The 23733-nt window shown below is 43.4% G+C and overlaps 1 protein-coding gene across 7 annotated transcripts in view; it reads right to left on the minus strand.

Annotated features, from left to right (window-relative positions):
• Positions 1-22459, minus strand: part of camk2b1 (calcium/calmodulin-dependent protein kinase (CaM kinase) II beta 1) — a 67794-nt gene extending 45335 nt beyond the window's left edge. For 6 of the 7 annotated variants that reach the window (XM_070964786.1, XM_070964783.1, XM_070964784.1 and 3 more), the window contains exons 1-5: positions 22176-22438; positions 17348-17442; positions 9639-9698; positions 9052-9106; positions 8663-8728 (exon numbers count right to left, since the gene is read on the minus strand). In XM_070964786.1, coding sequence (XP_070820887.1) covers positions 8663-8728; positions 9052-9106; positions 9639-9698; positions 17348-17442; positions 22176-22237 — 338 coding nt within the window. In that variant the 5' untranslated portion in view covers positions 22238-22438. Of the gene's footprint in view, positions 1-8662; positions 8729-9051; positions 9107-9638; positions 9699-17347; positions 17443-22175 lie in introns of all 7 variants that reach the window. The other variant, XM_070964780.1, reaches the window with a different exon arrangement.
• Positions 22460-23733: the final 1274 nt, after the last annotated feature.

Consider the following 23733-nt stretch of genomic DNA (forward strand, 5'->3'; position numbering starts at 1 on the left):
AAAATGTGCGATTACTTTGCGATTAATCGCGAGTTAACTATGACATTCATGTGATTAACCCGATTAAATATTTTAATCAATTGACAGCACTAATATTTACAAAAAATCTGTGTTTGAGGTGTTGAGGAAGTTGATGAGGTAAAACATTAAGTATACTGTCTTTGTTCTGTTTACATATGAGTATAAAATGTCAAAAAGAATTAGCAAATCAGCCCATTCTGTTTTTCTTGTGTTTCAGGGTTGTAACGCTGTATACATCTGGCTTGAGGATATTTAGAAGAAATGGGAGTAGTATTGTCAGAGCATTACTTCACTCTGACACTGATGGTTTCAGCCCGACTATTCTGAGCTAAAAGTTAGCTCAGGACATGCTTAGATGCTATAAAACAAAGCAAATCATATTGTTTTTAACACTCAACATCTCTAAACAGCTCTATAAAGACATACGTGATGTTGAATGAGACTGTCTTGACAGCACAGGGATCAATACAATAAATTAATGACTCAAAGAAAGGAGGGGGGAGGGAAAAAAATCAATGAAGAGCACAATAAACATAACTATAGCTTTTTTTAAACTAGCCTGGCAGGAGAAATTGATGGTTGTATGGGCACTTGTAAACACTGGATATTTATTACACCTGCAGAGGGATGTGTGCTCACAGTGTGTGAGTGTGTGTGTGAGTGTGTGTGTGTGTGTGTGTGTGTATGTGTGTGTGTGTGTGTGTGTGTGTGTGTGTGTGTGTGTGTGTGTGTGTGTGTGTGTGTGTGTGTGTGTGTGTGTGTGTACAACGCTCATTCATTGATTGATCTGCTTGTCAGTCAGTGCAGCAGGAGCTTTTGTTATGCAGTCGTTTGTAAAATGATTGATAACAGAACGTGTGGGAGGAGAGGTGGAGAGGGGAGGGCGGGTGAGGCAGGCCAGGGTCCTCCAGTTAATAAATAAAGTACAATACACTAAAAAAGAAAATAAGAAATATAAGAGCATACCAAGACCATACAGAGACAAGTCGGACAGGCGGACATTAGACCAGCAAGTGACAGGAACGACACGAATAGACGGGACGGAGGAGGAAGGAGGAAAGGAACGGAGGAAGGAAAGGAGGCAGGCAAAGTTTGGGGGAAAGGGGGGCTGAGGGATGCAGATGCTCCTCTACATATACTAACCTTCAGGTCCCTGTGCACTATGTCATGTTGGTGAATGTGATGGACACTTTCTAGAATCTGATGGATACAGTGACTGTGAAGACAAAACAGAGAGAGGAGGGATGGTGGTGGTTGAAAGGAGGGATGGAGATGGATGGGTGATGGGGATGTACAAAGAGGGACGAAGGTGGAGAAATGAGAAGGGAGGAATGTGAAGGAAAAGGAAGAGGATGTCGGGGGAAAGAGTGACAGGCAGGGCCGATGTGGGATGGATAAGACAAATTTAAACATGAGAAAATGGCAGGTTAGATTAGCGGAGGCCAAGTGACGAAGATGTCAGTTGAAATGAGGAGGATAGACAATATGTGGAAGACAAGAGAGAGGTAGAGGAGAGGGAGGTCGATGCAGATAGAGATGTTGGAAGAGGAGGGACCAGTGGGTGAATGTGGGTGGAGGAGACAAAAAGGGTTTGTTTTGTTTTTTTAAACGTGATGAGAGACAAGAGCAGCCACAGCAGAACAACCTGCCAGACAGTAACCACAACACCACTGACACAGGAGAGAGGAGAGGAGAGGAGAGGAGAGGAGAGGAGAGGAGAGGAGAGGAGAGGAGAGGAGAGGAGGGAAACAAAAAAAGGTGACAGATTATGAAAGAAGGGATGGGAAGCTTTTGAAGAGCAGAGAGATAATAATACAAGAAATAGAAGACTTGTGTATAGGATGAAACTGAATCATAGAAGACTGGTGGGCTGGTGCCAGGCTATTTTTCCATCACTAAAAGGAAAACATCACTGCGAGAGAGACATGTACCTACTACACTCTACTGCATGTGTGTGTGTGTGTGTGTGTGTGTGTTTGTGTGTGTGTGTGTGTCTACACTTAAATGTGTGTGTGTATGTAGGCTTGGCGCAACGAGAGAGTGTAATGTGCAGAATATGTGACTAATAGCAGACGCAGAGAGACAGGCAGCCTGCAGGATCCACACCCACACAGTGTCTAGTGAGTGGGAGGACTGAGAGAGAGATACATGTACATGCTCTCTCTCTCTCTCTCTCTCTCTCTCTCTCTCTCTCTCTCTCTCTCTCTCTCTCTCTCTCTCTCTCTCTCTCTCTCTCTCTCTCTCACACTCACTCACTCACTCACTCACTCACTCACTCACTCACTCACTCACTCACTCACTCACTCACTCACACACTCACACACTCACACACACACACACACACAAAGAGAGTTGCGTTTCCATCATTTTTTGGGGTCATTACATAGACTTACATTCCTTTCCTGGAGACTTACCCCAACCCTAACCATAACCACTACTTCAACCTTAACCTAAACTTACCTCAACCTTAACCCCAGTCGTCATCCTAAAATTGTCCCCATAAGGAAGGTAGGCTCCCACAATGCGAGGAGTAGATAACCACAAACACTAATCATTGCAAAATACATTGAACTTGTAACCACAGCGTTAAGTGAAACAATGCTTTTCACTCTGGTACTCAGTTACCTCTTTAATCCTAGATTCAAGCAGTGATGGTTCAGAAACAAGGCAGCACACTTAACAGTCTTTCCCTGCATCTAAGTCGGGTGGTCCCTTAAGGAGACTGACAGCAGACCCCTAGTCTATTCACTCCAGAGAGAAGTGAACGTGGGAGATGATGGCTGATTCTTCTTCCCCTTATTCACTGAAGTAAATACTAAAGCCATCTTTCACAAGCCACATATCTCCCAAACATTCTGAGAAAATTAACTTTGTTTGAAATGCCTCCATCTGAGCAACACTCTCCGGAGATTTGGAGCAAGCGTATTAAGCTAGCAGATAAAAACAAGCAGCAAAATAAGCAAACACTAAATTGGTACTGTATCTAGTGTATGGGACAGCCCATCAGTAATGTGTACGTGTTAAAAACAGCCATTGAAGATGGGGGCGGGTGATGGCACCCACTTAGGAGACAGTAAGTGTATACCATTGCATTTCATCCACAGTGTCTTTAAGATTATTTGATGGATAACTTAAAGCACCAAGCTTTGCTAGTTTGGTACATGTTTTCATTGTACATGGGTCTCTCAGTTATCTGCATTTATCAAAAGTGATATAAAGAGAATAACACATTTCCACTTAATCTCTTCAGTAAAGTCCCCTTCTTGTGCTACTGTTTACAGTGACTTTTTCCCTTTTCTCTAAATAGAAAGTAATGAGAAACCTGACTGTATTCGTGCATGGACACATGGCATGACCTGTCAGTGACCCATAGTCTATGGCATTAACAAAGGGGTGAGCATCTCCAGCCCACTCCTTTGTTTGTCCATTTCTACGTGCCTCTAGCATCTCACTGTCCAAAACCATTATGGCATACCAAAGGACCGTTCTGTTGATGAACTCCTGGTGGGGCAAAGTGGGAAAAAAAAGTGCAGCCTTCGTCACACTTGCCAAAAAATGTGACTTGCTCAGCACTTTGAGGAACAATGTCCCACTGTGCTCTGCAGGGAAGTACAGAGATACGTGAGGAAAATCAAACTCAGAGCCAGTCTATGTCAAGAGAGGACACCTTCTCTCCCACTAACATGCATCTATGCTTTCACTATTAATATACCTGCAAAACAGAATCAGAATCAGAATGCGGAAAAGTCCTGTTTTCAGTAACCACAGAAGTAAATGTGAGGGTGTGAAAGCAATCTTGCAATATTTCACCGTGGAAACTCAAGCATAGACTACCTGTGACAGCATTTAGAATATAAAGACTCAGATATTTTCATCAGGGATTAGTGGACAAAACGAATGTAGAGTGAATTTGCCTTCATTGATCGAGTGGACAGTTGGATAAGATGCTCTGCGTTTGCTGAATGCACGTAGGAAATGATTCGATAGCATGTTCACAAAAACAACCTCATAAATCAACAACGCTGTGTTTCTGAAACTTTGTTTTCGAGTCTGTCTGCTCCCCAGTGAGGAAAAAAGTCCTTGATTCGGCTTTAAGTATAATTTACTCCCAAGCTCTACTCATAATGGCCTCCATCTAATCAAACAGCACTGAGGAGGAACTCTGATAGATTGTGACAGGGGGCGACAAGGTGTGATGCAGCACAGTTTGAGGTCTGCGTGAGTTCGTAAGTGTGTGAGTGTGAGAGACTAATTATCTAAGCTAATTAAAAGTCCCACTTCTTGCTGGTCTCCAAGGGTGTGTGTGTGTGTGCATGCCTGCATGCGTGTGTGTGTGCATGTGAGAGAGCGAGAGAGAGAGACACTGGCCTGGATGAGTGACATTCAAAAGGGAGGGAAAAGGAAAGTGTGTGCGTCTTATTTTATGTGTGTGTGCTCGGGAGCAAGAGTAGGGTTACACGATGGGTGGGGAAGACTAAGGGGCTTGGATAGGAGGCTATTAGTGCCGTAGCATATGGTAGGCAGCCTACACACGCACATGCATGCACTATAACACTCTGACTCTCAGAATTGGAAAAACAAACAAAAAAAAAAAAATCAGAACTGCGGATGCCAACGGTTTGTAGGTTAATTTGCATACACACAGTGTGATGCACACCGGTACAAGGCCATCACCCACTTGGTGTGCCGTATGACTGAGACCCAGAGGCTGCCAATCAGAGCGGCAGAAGGCGAGGGATTCAGAGAGTTAGTGCGGTACCTTGAGTGCATTATGTCATCAAGAGCTACTGGTTTGGTTGAATTTGAATGAATCTACTGCTGCTGTATGTGGAGTCTGGTTAAACAAAAAGAGTCTCAGCCTTTAACAAAGAGGTCTATCTCCGTAGGGATCCTTTTGTCAGACACTAAAAGTAACAATCAGAGCCTGTCCGTGGGAAAAAACAGGCACTTTAAGTGGAGGCACATTGACGGTGGACAAACTTCTGGAGGGATTACATTGCAGCCCCTTCTGCACCTGCTGGCTGCAGCGCTCTCACTCAATACTGGACCAATTTCAGAAATTGCTGTCCTCATTAGTCACTTATACTGAAAACACAGAAAACCAGGGTCTGTAATCACAGACAAAACCTGACTGATCTTTAACCAATTTGTTCAGGACACAACCTGCTGGGAGATGAAGTCCAGCGTGCTCCTCCATACAGAATTAATCGGTTAGTTAGAGGTTAAAAACTGTTGAGCTATCAAAAGCAAAATCCAGCGAAACTGACATCCCTATTGTGAAATATTTCTACACTTACCACAACAAACCCAGTAACAAGCTGGATACAGTTAATAGTCCATCAAGCATGCATGTCTTGTGCATCATTTCAGCTTTTGTTAGCTTGCAAAAATGGACCCACGCCAAAACAGAAGCTCGTCGGCATCAGGCTTAAGGAGAAATCTGCTGGCAGTTGCTGGAGACTGCTAAATATGCAGTTTTGTTCTCCTAAGTGAACAGGAGATGAACAGGCATAAATCCCACATAATTAGCAAGGTGAAATCCTTTACCTCAGGCACAATTTTTGTGGCTTTGTAGAAGCTTTGTAAAAATTCCACAAACGGACAGAACACTCTGGAAGACTGATGACGAGGCTAAAGTTTGGAATAAGACAGATGAGTCCTGTGGAAATGCCACCAGTGCCTAAAGACACTGAACCAGTGTGATATAAACAGTACAACAGAGGTACAACTGATATTTTGTCACTGTTTTTGTACTTATTACAATGACCACACACGATCTCTCTCACACACACACACAGTCTGTCTCTCATTTAGATACAAAATCTGTGTGTGTGTAAATGTGTCTACTACTACAGTATGCTGTAGGATGTTGAGATCTCAGTCTGTATTGACGATATATTTATATATCTCCTTGGTGGCCTCAGACATGCTGTCACCATTACTTAATACATCAAAGGAGGATTTTCTGGGTGTATTGTGCATATTTTGACATTTCATGCAGAATATATTTAAAAGCTAAGACACTCACGATGTTATTAAAGGAGTTGCATCAGGCTAAAGTTTTGTTTGGGAAGGGATTTCACACACACTGTGCAATCACATTTCCACTGTTTTTTTAGCTCATGATACAAAGACAGTTTAGCATTTGTCTTCACAAAATGTGTCAGTAGGTGAAAAAAATCAACAAAAGCTCAGAGCTGTAAATGCACATGAAAAGCAAAAAAACGTTTAAGCTTGCCGGTAGCTGCAAATGGTTTTAGAAGGTATGTATGTATATTTATGTTTGCATCATAGGGAGCAAATGACAGACTAATGTGGGATTTGACCTTTTCACTGTGAGTGACATGTGGGCCCCTTTGCCACCCGTCGCTGCTGCTGCTGCTGCCATGGCTCGCAGGAGCAGCTGTCATCAAATCAAACCAATATTTTGCTGATCGCTGGTAAAACTGGATCAAAAAAATAATTCAAGACCGACTGCAGAGCTATAGTGAACCCATAATGTATAACCAATCCGTCCTGTGAGCTAATCAGGCAACCGGTGTGAAAAAAAAAAAACGAAACAGGCCCCATGAGGCTTGATTTAACTGGCGATGGAGCTTTCTGCACTGAGCTGAGCTGTGAGCCAAAGCTTGCCACTCTTGCCTCCAATGGAGATGTTTTTAGACTACTTGTTGTACACAATTAAATAACAGTCACTGAAATCGTTTTTTGTGCTCATTCAGTTAGCAAAAACAACTCTTCTTTTCATGTGACTCTACACTAATGAAAACATAATCATGAATATTATATTCCATTTCTGCCAGTAGATCCCCCCAAATCCTACACACTGGACCTTTAAAGAAAATAAAAATCCTTCTTTCATCTTTCCTGTTGGATGGCGGATACTGAAGACTTGAAGCTCTATCAGTTAATGTAATACAAACTGGTTATTAAGCCAAGATGGTTAGATAACTCTTAGCTCAAATTACAGGAGTTCACTGTTCTCAAGCGACAAGTCAAACAGTTTTGGAGCAGAGACTGAGGCTAAAGAAAAGCATTAAGTGTGCAATACTGGTGCGAAAACATCAGACCGTTCAGTTTCACTTTTAATGTTGCTGAATGGACGAACACCCACATCACAACTGTCACTTTCAAGTATCTCTCTCACTCTTCTCTCAGCCTATTGTCTGTCCACCCCCCCCCCAACTCCATTTCCTCTTCCGCCATTGGTTAAAGTGAACTGTGTGTGTGTGTGTGTGTGTGTGTGTGTGTGTGTGTGTGTGTGTGTGTGTGTGTGTGTGTGCGTGTGTGGGTGAGTCAGCACGAGTGGTGGGAGTGAGATATAAAACAACATGGGTGGTGGTGGGGGGGCAAAGAGAAAGTAAAGAAGAAAATTAAGGAAAGAAAAGAAACAGAGAAGGTGAGGCTGCCCACATGCACACCAATACTACAGGTTCTGTTCTGCTGACACACTTGTTTTTATCTCCCCTGATGTTTGAGTAATGAAAAGAACAGGAGAGGAATGAAGGGGGCAACAGAACAGTACTGGGGTGTATCCTGGACCATCTGCACCAGTCAAGTCTAAGTGGATTTCCTTTAAAGGACACATACTTAAGGTGTGACCAACAATAGTTTGTTGATATCGTTACAATTATCAGTGGCCTTCTACTGTATGTGAAAGAAAATTCAGTTTTTATTATCATTAGCATAATAATTGTAATGTCCTGGGGTTCAGAGTTTCCTGTGTCATGGTTTAATTGCTGTTTTAAGACTATTTTTCTTTCACAAGATACAAAGAAAACCACAAATAGAATCTATCAAAACCCTATGCTGAGTGTTTCTTGCTGCCACATGTTAAACTCTTTGCAGTCACCAATCAATCACTATTTATCACAAAGAGAACTCTGCTGGTAGCTCAGTGTTGACTTCAAGATATTAAATGTCAGATGCAATCACAAAAAAAATCTGTGTTGCACATTGAAATGAAACTAGGCACTGACTCGCAGACTCTCATTCAATGTCAGTTTTACTTAAAGTGGGCACTGTGCAGTCTAAAACAGACTCTGCAACAAAATCCACCCCCACATGTCACAACTGAAAACCTGGAAATTTGGTTTAAAAAAGAACTGATTGAAAACTGATATCAGTCAAACGTCTGCTCCTGTGTCAGTGTGAGAGGTGACAGTAGTGTGATGCTGATGTAAAGGATAAAACAAAGGACAGAAGAAGAGTAGTGAAAATGAAGGAAGAGGAATAGAGGAAAAGAAAAAATAGCAATACACCGATGAAAATAAGAGATGAAGTTAGAAGTTAAGAGAAAGAAAGGGAAACGGCTAGCAGGCGAGAAGAGAAACAGAAACAAGAGGGCAGTACAAACAAACAAGGAATAAAACACAGAAGTCAAGAGAAAAAAGACCAAAGAATAAGAAAAGATACAGAGAAGGGATGAGAGGAGGAGGAGAGAGAAAGAAAAGACAGCAGAGAAGAAGGGGTAACAAGCAAAGTGAGAAGAAGAGTGGAAGGAAAGCAGAGTCACGAGAGAAGAGGAAGAACTACGAAACACCAGACGAGAGAAGACGAGAGAGGACAACAGAAGACGGGGACTATTTAAGGACAAGGAGAAGCCCTTTCACACATACAGGAGTGACAGCTGCGCTCCTACCTGGCGTCGGCCTCGCTGTAATACTCTCTGGCTACGATGTCCTCAAACAGTTCACCTCCGGTCACCCTGCACGCACGCACGCACACACACACACACACACAAACATTAAAACTGATGCTTTGATTGGAAGGAGGGGTGTGTGTGTGCGTGTGTGTGTAGATTCCTGCTCCATTGCTTGTTTCCTATGGTGCGCAACCCCCCCCCCCCCCCAATCCCTGCACCCCCTTCCCACACTGTTACCATGGAAACTAGAGGGAATTGCCAAAAGATGGATGTGGAGGGAGTGGGCGGTTGTGATGGTGGTCGGGGGGTGGGGGGGTAATATAGGAGAGAGAGTTATGTAATTGTATATGTACGCAAGAGTGGGGAAGGGGGGGGCGATGACTTACAGATCAAACAGGAGGTAGTGGAAGCCCTCCTCTGATATACTGTCATGAAGACGCACTGGAAGAGAAAGACAAACAGATTGAGAGGTCTGTTTCTCAGCGTTTCAACCATGATTTTATTGTGTATCACTATTAATTACTTGCCCTTGTCTTGACAATAACGGAGACCGATAAACAATGTGTTGTTTGAAAATGCATTTCTGAATAACACTGTTGCATTTTAACGAGAAGAATTAAAAAAATAGAAAAGAGAGATTAAGAGGGAGTGAGAGCGTGTGGGGGGTAGAAACCACAGGGAGTCATAATAATTGAGTGTACATCATATATATTTAGAGGACAGTAGGGGGTTCTGGCAATAAGGGGCTCTACTTCATCAACAGAGATGGATTGAATGTATTACAGTAATGTGTATTGCTACTTGATGACATTTTCAGTTGTAGAAATGTATTTTTTTTCATTAGAAGTAACAGATGATAACAGGTCTGAACAGGTCTTCACTTTGACATAAGCGGTAATAGATGGGTTTCATTTTGAGAAATCTACTATCAGGAGGCGGCAAGAGGAGAAAAAATAGAAAGACACGCCCTCACCAATGTTGGGGTGTTTCAACAGGCGACAAATCCGAGCCTCCCGCTCCAGCTTCTGGTGATCTGAAGGGCAACGGAGACAGAAAGATAATGAAGAGTTATTCTTAAAATCCGACTGCAAATACTGGTGCACTGGTCTCATTATGACCTGATATCGTAGCAGCCCGCAGGGGACAATCAGGTTAAAAGTGAAAATGTCAAAACACAGATGAGAGGTGTCATTTCAGAGTTTGATAAAAATCCACTCTGTGTGAGACACGGCACACGCACACACTGATTAATGAACGACAGGACGTGGATCCATCCTTCAGGCGTAAATCTGAAAATGGTGAAATACAAACATATTAGATGTGTTGTTTCTCCAGGTTCTGACAAGATCATTGGTGAAGTAAAGTATCTTCCCTGATGGATCGATAGATTAACAATGATCAAGTTAAAGGTAAAACAGTCCATCAATTCATCATTGCAATGAGGGTTGGATGTTATCGTGGGGGCAGAAATCAACCGATGGATGTTCAATACAAGGTCCAGTTTAATTAATGCAAGACAACTAACACCTTTAGAAACCGACCTGCGTATGGACGAGAAAATATTCTAAAATCCACCCAAACTGAACAGCTGGAAGCTGCAGAAAGGATAGATTCACGATTGAAGTTTGAATTTGTCCAAAGTCCTCAGTGGACTGTCTTAAAGGGACGCTGTGGAGTTATGTTTACATTGTGCATGACAGACCAAAACACATTGTGTGTGTCCTTGAGATCAAATAAACGCTCGTCTGTTCTTTTGAACATTTTGAAACCTGTGATGTTTATGTCCATGTTAACCAGCAAATAGTCTTATTGTTTGGCAGGATTTTGTATGGCTTCACCCATGCGCATGTATGACAAATAAAATAAAAAATTAAATAAATACAAATACTTTATGGTATCAGAGGTTAGCTCCACAGGGTGCCTTCAAAAGGCAGAAACCAGGAACAGCACAAAAAATACACATCAAATATCTATACACCAAAAACATATTTGACTAATCACGCTAAAAACAGTTTATCTGAAATTTACCTCTTGCAAACTGTAAAATGTTTACACACGAAGCAAAATCCCTTCTTAAAAAAAATACAGCAGATTATCTAAAACTCCAACCCAACCAAAAAATAAATAAAAATGGCATCCTGCTGCTAATATATTTCATATTGTGCTGCATCGCCCTGTTTTAACAGGAAACATAACGGGTTATGAAAGCAGCAGATTTATATAATTCCCTGTGAGTCACAATACAGGCTCCCAACTTATTGTCTGATAAACACACTATGCGTGAATGTATATTATGTATTATTGAGTGTGAATGTATACACTTATAGAAGTGCTTAATAACGCTAGTATACATGAATTCCATGGCTATTAAGCACGGAGTAATCTTAATCCAACACACACACATAAGGGGTGGACCACCCTGTATGTGCAGGCATGCAGAGCACAGCAGAGAGCATAAACATGGAAATGCATGTGTTCTCCCCCACCCATGTCCACGCCGCACGGGCTTAAATACAGCACAAACGCGCTCATACTGTACACGCGTGCAGTACATGCAGGCACACAAACGGACGGGCAAAATACGAGCGCACACATTCACGCTGGCATTGAGAAGTGACAGTGAAGTGTAAGCCCAGTGATTAAAGTCTTAGAGGATGAGAGGAGCGAGGCAGAGAAAGGAGTGGAGGAGTGTTGAAGAGGGGACAGAGGAGGAGGAAGAGGAGGAGGAAGGAGGGAGAGAAAAAAAATGCAAGGGCGATTAGTATGCACAAAGCCTGGTTGCTGTCTTTCTGTTGAAAGAATAAGACACTGCCTATTGCTTCTGCTGTTGTTTCACCAACCACCACCGCCTGCTGCTGGTTGTGTTTGTGTCTCACTCTATTGATTTGTTCTTTAATTTTTCATTTTGGTTTTGGAGGAGACGATCGACACGCTGGCTGTGTTTCTCTCTCCGTGCAGGACGGTTGACATGACAATCTCTCTGAAGTGTATCAGTGTGTTCAGGGACACATTGAATAAGATATCCGTCAGTCGCTGGGGAAAACTTACCATGAATTAGAACCCCCCACCCCCCACCCCCAAAAAAAAACAAAAAAAACAAGGCTTCTTGAAGGATCACATCTTCACGGCTTCCTCGCTGAGCACTGTCATGCTTTCACTCCAGCTAAACTCACCACGACCGGCCTTTAAAAATGACCAAGTGTCCACTCGTGTGCAACACTCCCAGATATGTTATCCATCATACTACAATGTCAAATGGTGGAAAACATGTCATAAGCACAAGCATCGCATTTCATTCTGTCGGTGGCATCTGCTGACATTACTCTGCAAGTACAGAATTGGCTCTGAGTAACTGCAACGGTTCATCTTAGCTTAGTCTACCAGATGGCCAGACTGAGCCTTTGTTATCGACACATCTTTGAAGGACTGCGTGACTGAAACCTTTATTTTCACATAAAATGTCAAATTAAAGGAAGACCTTTACTTTTTTATCAACAGCTTTAAAGTAAAGCATGTACATAAATCATACTGTTTCATTAATGCTGACACAGCGATATTCTGTTATTATTATTGGGTACGGAAACGGTGTATCTTTCTAGCTTTGCCTCAGCTTCAGATCATTTCGGACTGGAAAGCCATGCAGGTCATAGAGACCTTGTCTTGGGATTTACAGCTGGAGATTGATTTAAGAGGAGATACGCAACCTCCTTTGTAACAAGGAAGGTCACTAGTCAGGTCTCTTATCCCAGCTTTATCAGGCTGGCTGGATCAATGGGAGATAAACCTACAGTCAGCACTGAGAATGACAGATGATCTTCCCATGGCAGACCACTCATACAGTCTGTGCTATGTGAGATAAACTGGGGGTGATGGGCAGCGTGGGGGTTTAGTCAGAGAGAGCACTGTATGAATTGTCAAGTCGGTATGAAAAAATATCTATATTTTCTTCTTTTTTTGCAAATGGGATCAAACCCAACTTAAACCACCAGGGTGTGCTTATTGTCATTAGCTTATTGTCTGTAATGGTAGCCAAATGATGGCGGTAATGCAGGCTGCTTCAGAGCTCAATGAGTCAGTCAAATGTTCATTTAGGCAGTCAGTCAAAGAGTTGGTCAGCCAATCCAGTGCTTCTGATGCAGCAGGGTAAATAAGAAATGAGAGGAGGAGGTGGGGAAAGGAAGGAGGAAGAGGAGGACTGGTCCTGAGGGGAAGGACAGAGAACGCAGAGAAAAGAGGACAAGCAGGAAGAGATAGGTTGCAGAAGAACAGAGGCACAAAGCGCTCAGTGAGTGAGACAGCCCAAGGACTGAGTTCAGTGAAGTCTGTGGGAATCTATATGTTGGAGGAGCAGAGAGGAGAAGAGAGGAGAGGAATAAATTTGGGTTAATCATCACCAGTGAGGGCTTAAGTCTCAAGAGGGGAGGAGATGTAAAAAGACAGACACAAAGACAGCCAGATATAACCATTGTTCAGAACATTGGAGTTGGGAAATGTCGTGTATGAACTGCTGCGTGCTCAGGGAGGTCAGGAGGCAGCCATGTTTAAGTCATGAGAGACGAAACATTTCATTTCCTATACAACAGACAGAGTCATAATGCAGCCTCTAAAATGAAGTTAAAGTTTGACCCTTCGGGGGGAAAATTATATCGCAGTGGCAGGAAAATGTGACGGGATTCAGTAGACAAATGAATTCTCTGAGCCTGTTGAAGGCATCATTGTGTACCATCCTTCAATTTAACCTAACATACGCCAAAACAAAACATAGGTCATAAAACCTTCACATCATAAAAGTGAAATACTGCTTGAACTCCAAGCAGACTGTGTATTGGTAGTAAAAAATGAGTACTGACAAATCAGGTTTTACTAATATGTTGAATTACAGCTAAAGTGATTTGACTTTACAAAAAGGCTCGATACGCACTCGACTGAGGTGACTACATCTGTCCTGGTTATTTGACATTGACAAAAAGATGGCTGCCCAAACCAGGTCAGACCACTGCTACTGCATTGCAGGTGAATCTCAAACACCACACACAAACACACACACGCACACACCTGTACATACACGCATAAGCACAATGACTCTCTCGCATGACAGATCACAAGGATATACAGCAACCTCTGGCAACCCCTGTCCAGAGATCACTGCCGAAAAACAAGCGCTGTGATTGGCTGGAGGCCTTGCCCAACAGACCTGTCCTACATTTCCTGTTGACATGTGTTGGATTGGTATGAACCGTTTTGTGACTGCGAGGGGGTAGGGTGGGGTGGGGTGTGGAAGATATTACACACAGAGGTAGAAGCCTGGTTGTGTGTGTGTGTGTGTGTGTGTGTGTGTGTGTGTGTGTGTGTGTGTGTGTGTGTGTGTGTGTATGCGTGCGTGTGTCTTGATATGTAATATTATGTGCAATTTGTGCAATTATGTAGTTTTGAGTCAGGAAATCATTATAGCTTCAAGTATTTAGGCTACTATAAACAAGAAATTGTTCGTTCTTGTAGCTGTAATGGATTATTGATAGAGTTCACTGTGCAGCTGACTGAGAGCTGAGTTCTGCTATGGCTCCCTTGGCTGTGTGTGTGTGTGTGTGTGTGTGTGTGTGTGTGTGTGTGTGTGTGTGTGTGTGTGTGTGTGTGTGTGTGTGTGTGTGTGTGTGTGTGTGTGCACGCATGTGTGTGTGTGTGTGTGTGTGTCAGAGAGAACGAGAGAGAGTCAGATGAGAGTCCCGTGCTAAAGGCATGTAGGCGTACAGGCGCATGGCCCTCAGCTGCCAAGTGCCTGGGGTGCCTTCTCTCGCATGACCCCTCCCTCCCCTTGGCTACCATCTCCATCTGCCGGTCATAAACAAGCGCTCCTCTTTAAGTTGCTGCAACCAGGGCTCTGAGCTCGCTGACCTTACCTGCTGCCTGAGAGATATTACAACAACAGAACAACCTAAACCAAATCCCACTTCCAAAGTAGAGCAGCAAGTCAGCATGACTGCCATAAAACCTGGCTGAAGCAGCCCATGTCAGATAGGTCATGGAGCTATAAATAGGACCCAGAGTAGAGGTAGTACGCAGCAGCTCTGCCACCTCTAACACTGCTCTGCTGTTTCACAGAACATAGCTCATCCATTAGTAAGAAGCACAGCACAAGCCGCGTGCACCACTCAGTCAGGTCAGATCAGTCGTCCTATCAAATGCAGGAGCAGGGTGATTATGCCCTGCTTCAGAAACATGGTGGAGAGCTGCAGGCAGCTGCACTCCCCGATAAAGCAGCTCCAGTGAAATGTACAGGTCCAATGATAGTACAACCTATAGATGAATTATTTATTCTGTGTGTGTGTGTGTGTGTGTGTGTGTGTGTGTGTGTGTGTGTGTGTGTGTGTGTGTGTGTGTGTGTGTGTGTGTGTGTCTGTGTGTGTGCGCTGCTTTAGGTCTCATCAAGCCAATCACAGGGATTAACTGTTAGCCCCCTGCTAACAGCATCAGGATAATCTAGGATGGGTTTAATCTCATTAAACGTTGCTCACTTGCACTGACATATAACAAAAGTATGACAAGAGTGACAACGCTGCTGCCAAGGATGATGGGACGCAGCTTTCAAATAATGTAGATTTTACACACACACACACACACACACACACACACACACAAAACAATATTTTGACCTTGAAGGTGGCGCCTGCAGATTTGTTTAGGAGAGTGGACCGTTGACCGTTGGACGTCGGCACTCTCTGAGAACCCTTCTGTTTCTCTGTGGGTTCATCACTATGAGCAGTTCCTTTCAGTGTCAAACACTGCTTTCACACTGTCATTCACTACATTAAGGTAAAGATCAGCATTACGTTTTTGGTCATGGCTGAAAAGCTGAAACATCCCGGCCCCTTTATCATATACACTCCACAAACTGCAATCTGTTTCACTGCACGCAATTTTCCAAGTGAAGGTGGCGATACTCTGTTGAAAGTCTGCTGCAGCTGGAAATAGTGTGTTGAAAGACAATGCCAAAAAAAAACCATTTGAATATATGTTGATTTATTTATTAATAATAACCGTTTCCGACTGTCTCACACTCTGAAAGAGAGGAGCACACACTACTTCAGTGTTAATAAATAGAGACTTCCCTGTTTCACATCATACCATCGAATAAATGGTTCGGCCACAGTACTGACAGTTTGTCGACACAAAAAGATGAACTGACAAATCATGCAGTCCTTATTAAGAACATTTTTCGACAGTCTGTGTTGATGCCCTCCGCTAATGCCTGTTAAAATGCCTGCTCCACCACATTTGTGTGTGTTCATGTGTGTGTGTGAAGGCAGGGCAGCATTTAAGTGTCAGTGTGGTGCAACCTGGCAGGGCCTCAGCGGTGGGGCTCCAGTTACGAGGCTGGAGGGGCAGCAGGAGATTTACACTGAGCAAGTGGTGGTGTGAAGAGCCACAGCGACCACGCCGCTGCCGGATTGGTCTTCATGGCCATGGCATTTAGCCTTGGCTTTGGCTTAAACCGCTCCTGGCTGAACAGCATGCGACAATTAAGGTGCTTAAAAGATCTTTTTTATTTAGTGTAACATTACTATGATTACACAGTAAAACATTATTCGAGTGCATTACTATATGGTACCAGCATTATATTACATTTGAAGCATTTCGCTGACACTTTTGTCCAGAGCAATTTAAAATTAGTGTGGCAGGAGCTCAACTGCCTATCACCGAGTTTACAAGCAATTAATATTAAAGAATTCAAAGCTAAGAGCCTTTTACGATGTTCTCCTCTCCATGAAGTGATCGCTTAATGGCAAAGTACCAGGAAAAACAACAATGAGCAGCTAAAAAGTAAGTGCAGTGACTCTACTCATCGACTTTCAGGGGGCAGCCCTGGTTTGTAGGGCGTATCATCTCTATAATGTCACAAATAACTGTGATGCCGATCGCAACTGAGTCCATTTTGACAACTTCAGAGTGCTTAGTTTGTCTGCCCAACAGTCCAAAGCCAAAGCATATCTGTTATAACAGAAAAACATGCTACCATCACAATTCACTTCTTTTCACCTACCGGCCACAAGATTCACTGGGAGGGCACACACCGCCAAGCACAAGCCTCACGCTCCCCCCTCCAGTTCCACAGTCTCTGTGTCATTCATGCGGCCCTCAATACCTTGAGAGCCATTGAGTGCATGACACAGAATTAAAGCCGCTGAGTCCATCAATCAGAATGATCAGTGTAACTGTGAAACAGGGCAAAGCTGAGCCTGGTGTTCAGAAAAGCCCACTGTCGGGCCCTCGCCCGAGGTCATCACTGCACAACACCAGCTGCCTTTCTACTGCGCTGCTGTCACAGGCGCCTGTATCTGTTCCAACGTCCTTTCCTCACACACAGACCCCAATGTGATAAAATGTTGTCCTACGCAACGCCATCTGAGAGGCTAATTGCTGTTAGATATCGCTTATATAATTGTCTACACCGTAGGTGGGGGGGGGTGACCACTGGGACAGAGAAACTATGAGCAAATTAGTCATTCTTGCATGGTTACACATTATGCTTTTAGCACGGAAAATAACAGTGAAATTCAGCGATGCTGTTTTTGGTTTACACACCACTCGGCACAGCACACACTGGTCTTGGCTCCAGTATATGTTGTGCTACGACGGAATGAGCAGCATCGCTGACAAAAAGTCCTGGAGTACGGATGTGCTTACCTCTTGCAGATAACTTTTTGGTGTTGATTATTTTGGCGGCGTACTCCTGTCCTGTGCACAGCTTAACACATCTGCGCACCACTGAAAAGGCTCCCCTGTAAAACACAGAAAAAGCATTTAGTGGACAACTAATATACACCAAAGCCAAACAGGTTGATGTCTGAAGCCCAGTTAATATTTCTGTGCTTATCTAATTGCATTATTTATGGTCTTTAAGTGGGAAGGCGTCAACAGCACACCTGCAACTTCTTGAGCAATGACAAAGAGTGGTGGAGAGGAGAGGATCTTGTCTGGGACGTTTTACTATGAGCGTTTTCTGCACAGCAAGCATTTTCCAAGGCCCAACGCTGAACGGACCTGATGTCACTTGCTCATATGTTAATGTAGTGAGCTACATTAAGGGTGCAGTGCAGGGATGTGTCTGCTTAATAGGCTGCCGTGAGGACCCCCTCAGACAGTCAGCATATTCTAAATAACATGCACTTAAACACACACAAACCCTGCATTCATGAGTTGTTACCTTGACACGTCATTTCACCTTCAGTACGTGTTCCCAAAGCCAAAGTTCACCCTCTCTGCAAAATATAACTCAAAATTCACCTAAAACTGTGACTGCAAACGCTGAATATCTGGATGTATTTAGCCATAAAAAGCTGCCATTTCAACATAATGAATATCATCAGCCTGAACACAAAAAGATGAGCGTCCCCCTTCAAAAGCTGACAGTAAACACTTCCCCGCTGTGTCGGGAACTGGCTTGCTAGCCTTGGCCAGCCTGGCCTGTTTACTTAGATCTGCCACTGTCGACAGCGAAAGGTTGACTGGTGCCACTGGTCTGCCTCCACACTGAGGCAGTGACAGACAACCAACAAGGTCAGGGTCAAAGGTGAAAGCTGTGAGACCAGCTGACCTGAGACTTAGATGAGCAGACACTGAGGGGAAATATCTCTGTGGAGACACAAAACCCAGCAGAATTCACAGCATAGATCAAAACTGTTTCAGCACCTGATGAAAACAACGAGCTGAAGGAAAGCTGGAATGCCCCGTCTCGGGGTTGGGACTGTGGTTGGTGGAGTGACCATGTGCGCTGTGGGACAATAAGACCCAAAAGCAAGAATCTCATTAAAGCACAGTTGTGTTTAAGCACTACATGGGCAACACCAGCCCACACACACACAAACAAGCGCATATGTAACTGACAACAAACTCCACAGCTGTGCCTGGAAAGTTCACACTCTGTGAGTGAAGTATCTATCATCGGGGGTAAATGTGCTTGAACACACGTACGTTCCCAGTTCAATAAGGTAAAAGGTCAGGAATCATCTTTGACACTCAGAAAGTGGACATCGGGAGTTTAAAATGGACCTCGCATTATTTTGGAAAAACACCGGTGGTGCCTTCAGCGGTCAAGGATTTTGTAACCAGATCACTGAAGGCCTGTGGTGTGCTGTTACTGTCTCACAAGGCGCCTGTGATGAATTACGGACTGCAGGATTTGGAAATAAAGAAACTTAAAGAGACACGACAAAGTGCTTTCCATTGGCTTTATTTGCTGTGTGACAGAAGGCCTGCATTTCTGAAGTACAAGAAGACAGCGATGCATTCGATTAATAAGGAAAATATGAAAAAATACATTTGTGACGCACACCAAGTCCCAAATTCAAAGAACAAATTCTCTGGCAAATATGGGAAATTACAGATAAATGGCCCAAAGATTTAAAAAACATTGAGCAAGTGTCAGCTTCAGGCTGATTACGACACAAATCATACATGCTGCAGTGTTTGCAGTGAACTGTGATGGACGTGATTTGCAATTAAATGGGATAAACATTCCGAAGCAAACGCTCGATGCCTAAATGTCACAAGCCCTGCTAAGAAAGTGACACCATTAGAGAGTGAGTGAACAACAAGCAGCTCTCCTCAGATGTTGGATTAGTCTTACAAAGTTACAGAGCGATATCGTGAGGATGCCGAGGCTGCGCACACCTGCGTCTTTCCTCCAGCTTTATGCATGAAGAAGAAGGCTGGTCTGTGACAGATATTTTGCAGTGTGGGGCGTACAGATTAGTCTCTCTCGCACATAAGAGCTTCAAAGCCAGCGCCTTTGACTGGAGTGTGCTGTGCAGAAGCTAAGATGGCCTGCACATCTGATCAGCTGCATTCTTATAATGTATTTTTTAATCAAGAGCCAGAACCATAGCACAAAGTCCCACAGGGCTCGGGATATATTGGAGTCAGACAGGCAAAACCTTCTCTGAGACTAATATTTATTACTTATGGGATGACATGAGCAGGGATGCAGGGTTGTAAATCAGTCTGATCCCTGTGTCTCATATAACAGTCAGCTGGGCCAAGTCCATTGTCCTGGGCATTTTTCAAATATCTGATTAAAGGAACACTCCACCAAAAAACATGTTTTCAGCATCGCACACTCACCTATTGTAGGCTTGAAAGGTGGCTTTGAAAATGCTGTAGCTAGCACTAAACTGACGACTGCAGCTGGAGCCACAATCCACCGCAGCACCGTGGATTCAGGCAGTGACCCAGTTTCATGATAAAAGGAAATTCCACATAAACTTCTCAGTTAATTACAGCCTCGTTCTGTCGATCCTTACGTTCAGTATTTTCACCCGAATGCTAAATGCACAGCTTTGGTCTGTTGGTAGGGCGGTTAGCTGTTTGTTGCTCATGACCAGTCTAAGTAAACATGGTTAACCTGTGCCAAGCTCACTACTGTTGTTGTCTTCCATCAACAAGTTAATATAGAGACACAACAGGAGGTGAGTGTTCATATATTGGCTTTTGATGGAGGATTCATTCTATAAATCCTTCAATATAACTAAAATCCTTAACTGTTAAATCTTAGGATCAGGCTGAGTCTGTCTGCTGTCCTCCACTAGTTTCACTATTATTTAAAACAAAAGTAACAAGTTATGAGCCCAGTGAAATTTCAGTGACCGTCACTGCCAGGCAAGCGTCTCTCCACCACAGTGTTAAGAGGTCAAGCCTCGGATGATACGCTCATAGACCTGAAGGAAAACACAAGCCGCAAAAGATACTGCACGCAGGATCTGCTTCACTGCTTCACAATCAGGGTCGTGTTTATTAGATTTTATGAGGCACTGCGGGAAAAGTACTTGGCTTGTCAATATCAAACTTATTATAGGATTAATGGAAACTGAAATAAGAAATAAAACATTCAAAATCAGAATCCAGCCTTTAGTGCTCAAAATCCACCAATAAATACGACACACACTGCTCACTGCACTCTAAAAGTTTTTGTTTTTTTTGTAGTGGTTGCAGTCGTCATCGCAGTGGCGGCTGGCTAAAATGGCTCGGGGGCCGATCAAGCTATCTATCAGTAAATAACAAGTGATTTGCATGATAATCAAACAACACCAGCAAGATGCATGACGCTCTGCAGCAGCAATGTAAACACTGACGGCCTGATGAGGAGTGATTTCTCTATCGTTCCCCTGAGCCCTCCACCCAATCCAACGACAGAATAACTACAATACACACACTCCAGCTCCATCTGCAGTGCTCAGAAGTGACTCTGGTGACCTTACTGACCTTTACCTTCACTTTTATCTATTATGAAATCACTATAATTATCCTGTATGCTGTGAGTGGGGTCAAACATTGCAGCTGAGCGGTGTTACTGAACTGGATTTGTCTATTTTCCCTCTCTTGCAGTGTCAGTATAAAACAGCTCAAAGTGGTTTGGTGTATGGTGTTTGTTTGTTATGAAGGTTGAGTGAGTTTGTCATGTTAAAATTACATTTTGACATATTTCTTTGGCACAACAGCAGAATCTTTAGAGGTATAATTAAACATGTAGATGACAATGACAGTAATATTGAAATGATTATCCAATCTAAATCAAATGAATAGTGTTAATATGCATTATTTCATATTTTGGGGGACTTTTAGTAGCACCTTTAACATTGCGACAACTGTTCAGGTGAGCAGATGCACTACAGCAGAGAAATGTGTGCATGTACAGCTGATACAGTTTCATGAGCAGAGAGGGATGGGTGTTGTTAGGTCTGGTGCAAGTGCACAATGTCTTATCTGGTGTTATCTGCCACCACAACGCTGCAAAAAGGTCCCATAAGGCAGAGAGAGTTGTCCAAAACATGTGCGTGTCGAGACGGCTTTAATTCAGAACTTTGAATCGATGCCATGTGGAGAAAAACAGGTCAGAGGCTGAGAAGGTTTTCAAAAGGAAACCTAGAAAACTTCACTCTGACACCACAAGAATGCATCTGTTTGTTCAGATCTTTGTTCTGAAGCTTTGCAGATGACATGAATTAATTCTTCAAGAGGATATCTGCTCATGCCACTCAGAAACCGTCATGTGTGCAACCACGAAAGACTCCGTCATCATCTATGACTCGCTGCTCTCTATAAACTTTTTATGAACTGAAATTGTTTTCTTTTCACCTGCGGTTTAAATGGTTGCACCACAAGACATTTCTGACGCCCCTGGATTTTAACAAATGCACATCATGGAAACAAACAGCAAAACCAGTTTTTGTGATGCTCTCCAAACAAACACGACAAAACACTGACAGTAGAGATCTGCAAGAGAAACAGTGACTTACAGAGAAAGCAGCGTATTTTGAGAGCTGCCGTCCCGAAAAAGCACGCGCCTAACACACACACACACACACACACACACACACACACACACACACACACAGCACTGCTGCTGGCCTGCAGTCAGAGCTCAGCTCTGCTCTGGCTGGAAACCAGGTTTCCTACTTCACACCAACAAAACCTCTGCGAGAAACAGCCCAAACACATCAACACAGCCGGCACTCACTTGCCCAGCTCCTCGTACAGCTGATATTCGTCCGTGAATCGCGTACAGGTTGTCGTGGCCATGTCGCTCCCGTCTCTCGCGTCTTCTACTTTGACAGCTCCGTAAGAAAAAAAAATGCGATTGTTTTTGCGCTAAATTTGCGTTTAAAATACAGGTCCGCCCAGCAGGCTAGACGGCCGGAGGAGCGGTGAAATGCCTTGCCGGAGGCGCCGAGTGTGGGAGGGTTTGATCGAGACGAAGCGACCGGGGTGGGTGTTCTCTCTCTCTGCCTCTCTCCACTATCTGACAGCTACCGCGCTCCGCCGACACTCAGCCTAGCCACCTGACCACAGTGAAGCGACTTCCTGCGATGATTTCCACAATAAAACAAAGCTTCCATGTTAAAAGTGTTAACTCTTATCGTTTTAATAAAGCGTGTCGTTTTCATGGTAATAACATAACTTACATGGAGGTTTACAAATAGTTGTGTATACAAAGAATTCCTTTTTTTTTTCTCTATCATTGTTTCTATTAATCTTTACTTTAATGGAAAGTACACCACTGCTGCAGGCAGTAAGTTAACTTGTAAGTTAACTAGCTAAACAGATCCAACTACAAAAGGCCATCTTCCATTTAATTAGCAAGCTAGCTACTTGTTTAAAGCCTCGTGTCATTTAAAATTCATACCGACACTCCAGTCACATTGTATTGACCATGGTGAAGTCCTGCTGCAGCTGGTTAACCTCAAACAACAGTATCTCTCACCTGGTTAGGAGTAGACAGGTGTTGCTCAGACGGGCTACGACAGCGACAGCTCGAAAGCTAGCTAACCAGCTAACTTATGCTAGGCGGTTAGCTGGTTACCAAGGCACAAAAACTAAGTTAGGCTACATTTGAACAAAGTAACATTTACAGGTTTCATTTAAAACAGCTGAAAATTTTGACAAATAAATACTAGCAGCCTACTCTCCTGTCTCGTAGACTTCAGTCATAAAGCTTTGGCAACATTTTTTTCTTTTCAAAAAAAGAATACACCCTTTCGGACTGACAGTTTGTTCTGTTGTTGTTGTTCATTAATATTGGAGATATTAAATTTCTTTATGCATTAAAGTAAACCGCTGTGTTTTGGGCATTTTTTTTTTGTGCCAAGAGAAAACATAACAGGATACCATATGCATTTATAAATCTAATATTTTTCATGTATTTAAACTTATAATGATCACTGACTGTAGATCATAGATTACCTGCCATTTCCAACCGACAGCATGTGCGAAACTGCAAAATTGCGCTTTATTTTGAAGGCAAAAATCACCAGTTTTCCGGTCTTATGCTGATAAGTCTGGCCACCTTGACAGCCCGCTTACTTAGGTTGCAGCTCTACTGACAGGCGGCGGTGGAGCAGCGACTCTCTGCCGCCCTCTGGTGGACAAAGCGCACAAGGGCAAAGCGCGGCAACGTAATCGAACACACCTCCCGCCTGCACGTTGAGTATTTCCAAATAGGGGCAAATATGAGAGCGCTGGTTCGTGTCTTCAAAACGTGCCACCATGTGTGTTGTTAATACTTGTGTTTATCTAGA

Source organism: Chaetodon trifascialis, chromosome 6 (genome assembly GCF_039877785.1).
Source record: "Chaetodon trifascialis isolate fChaTrf1 chromosome 6, fChaTrf1.hap1, whole genome shotgun sequence".
NCBI classification, from domain to species: Eukaryota; Metazoa; Chordata; class Actinopteri; order Chaetodontiformes; family Chaetodontidae; genus Chaetodon; species Chaetodon trifascialis.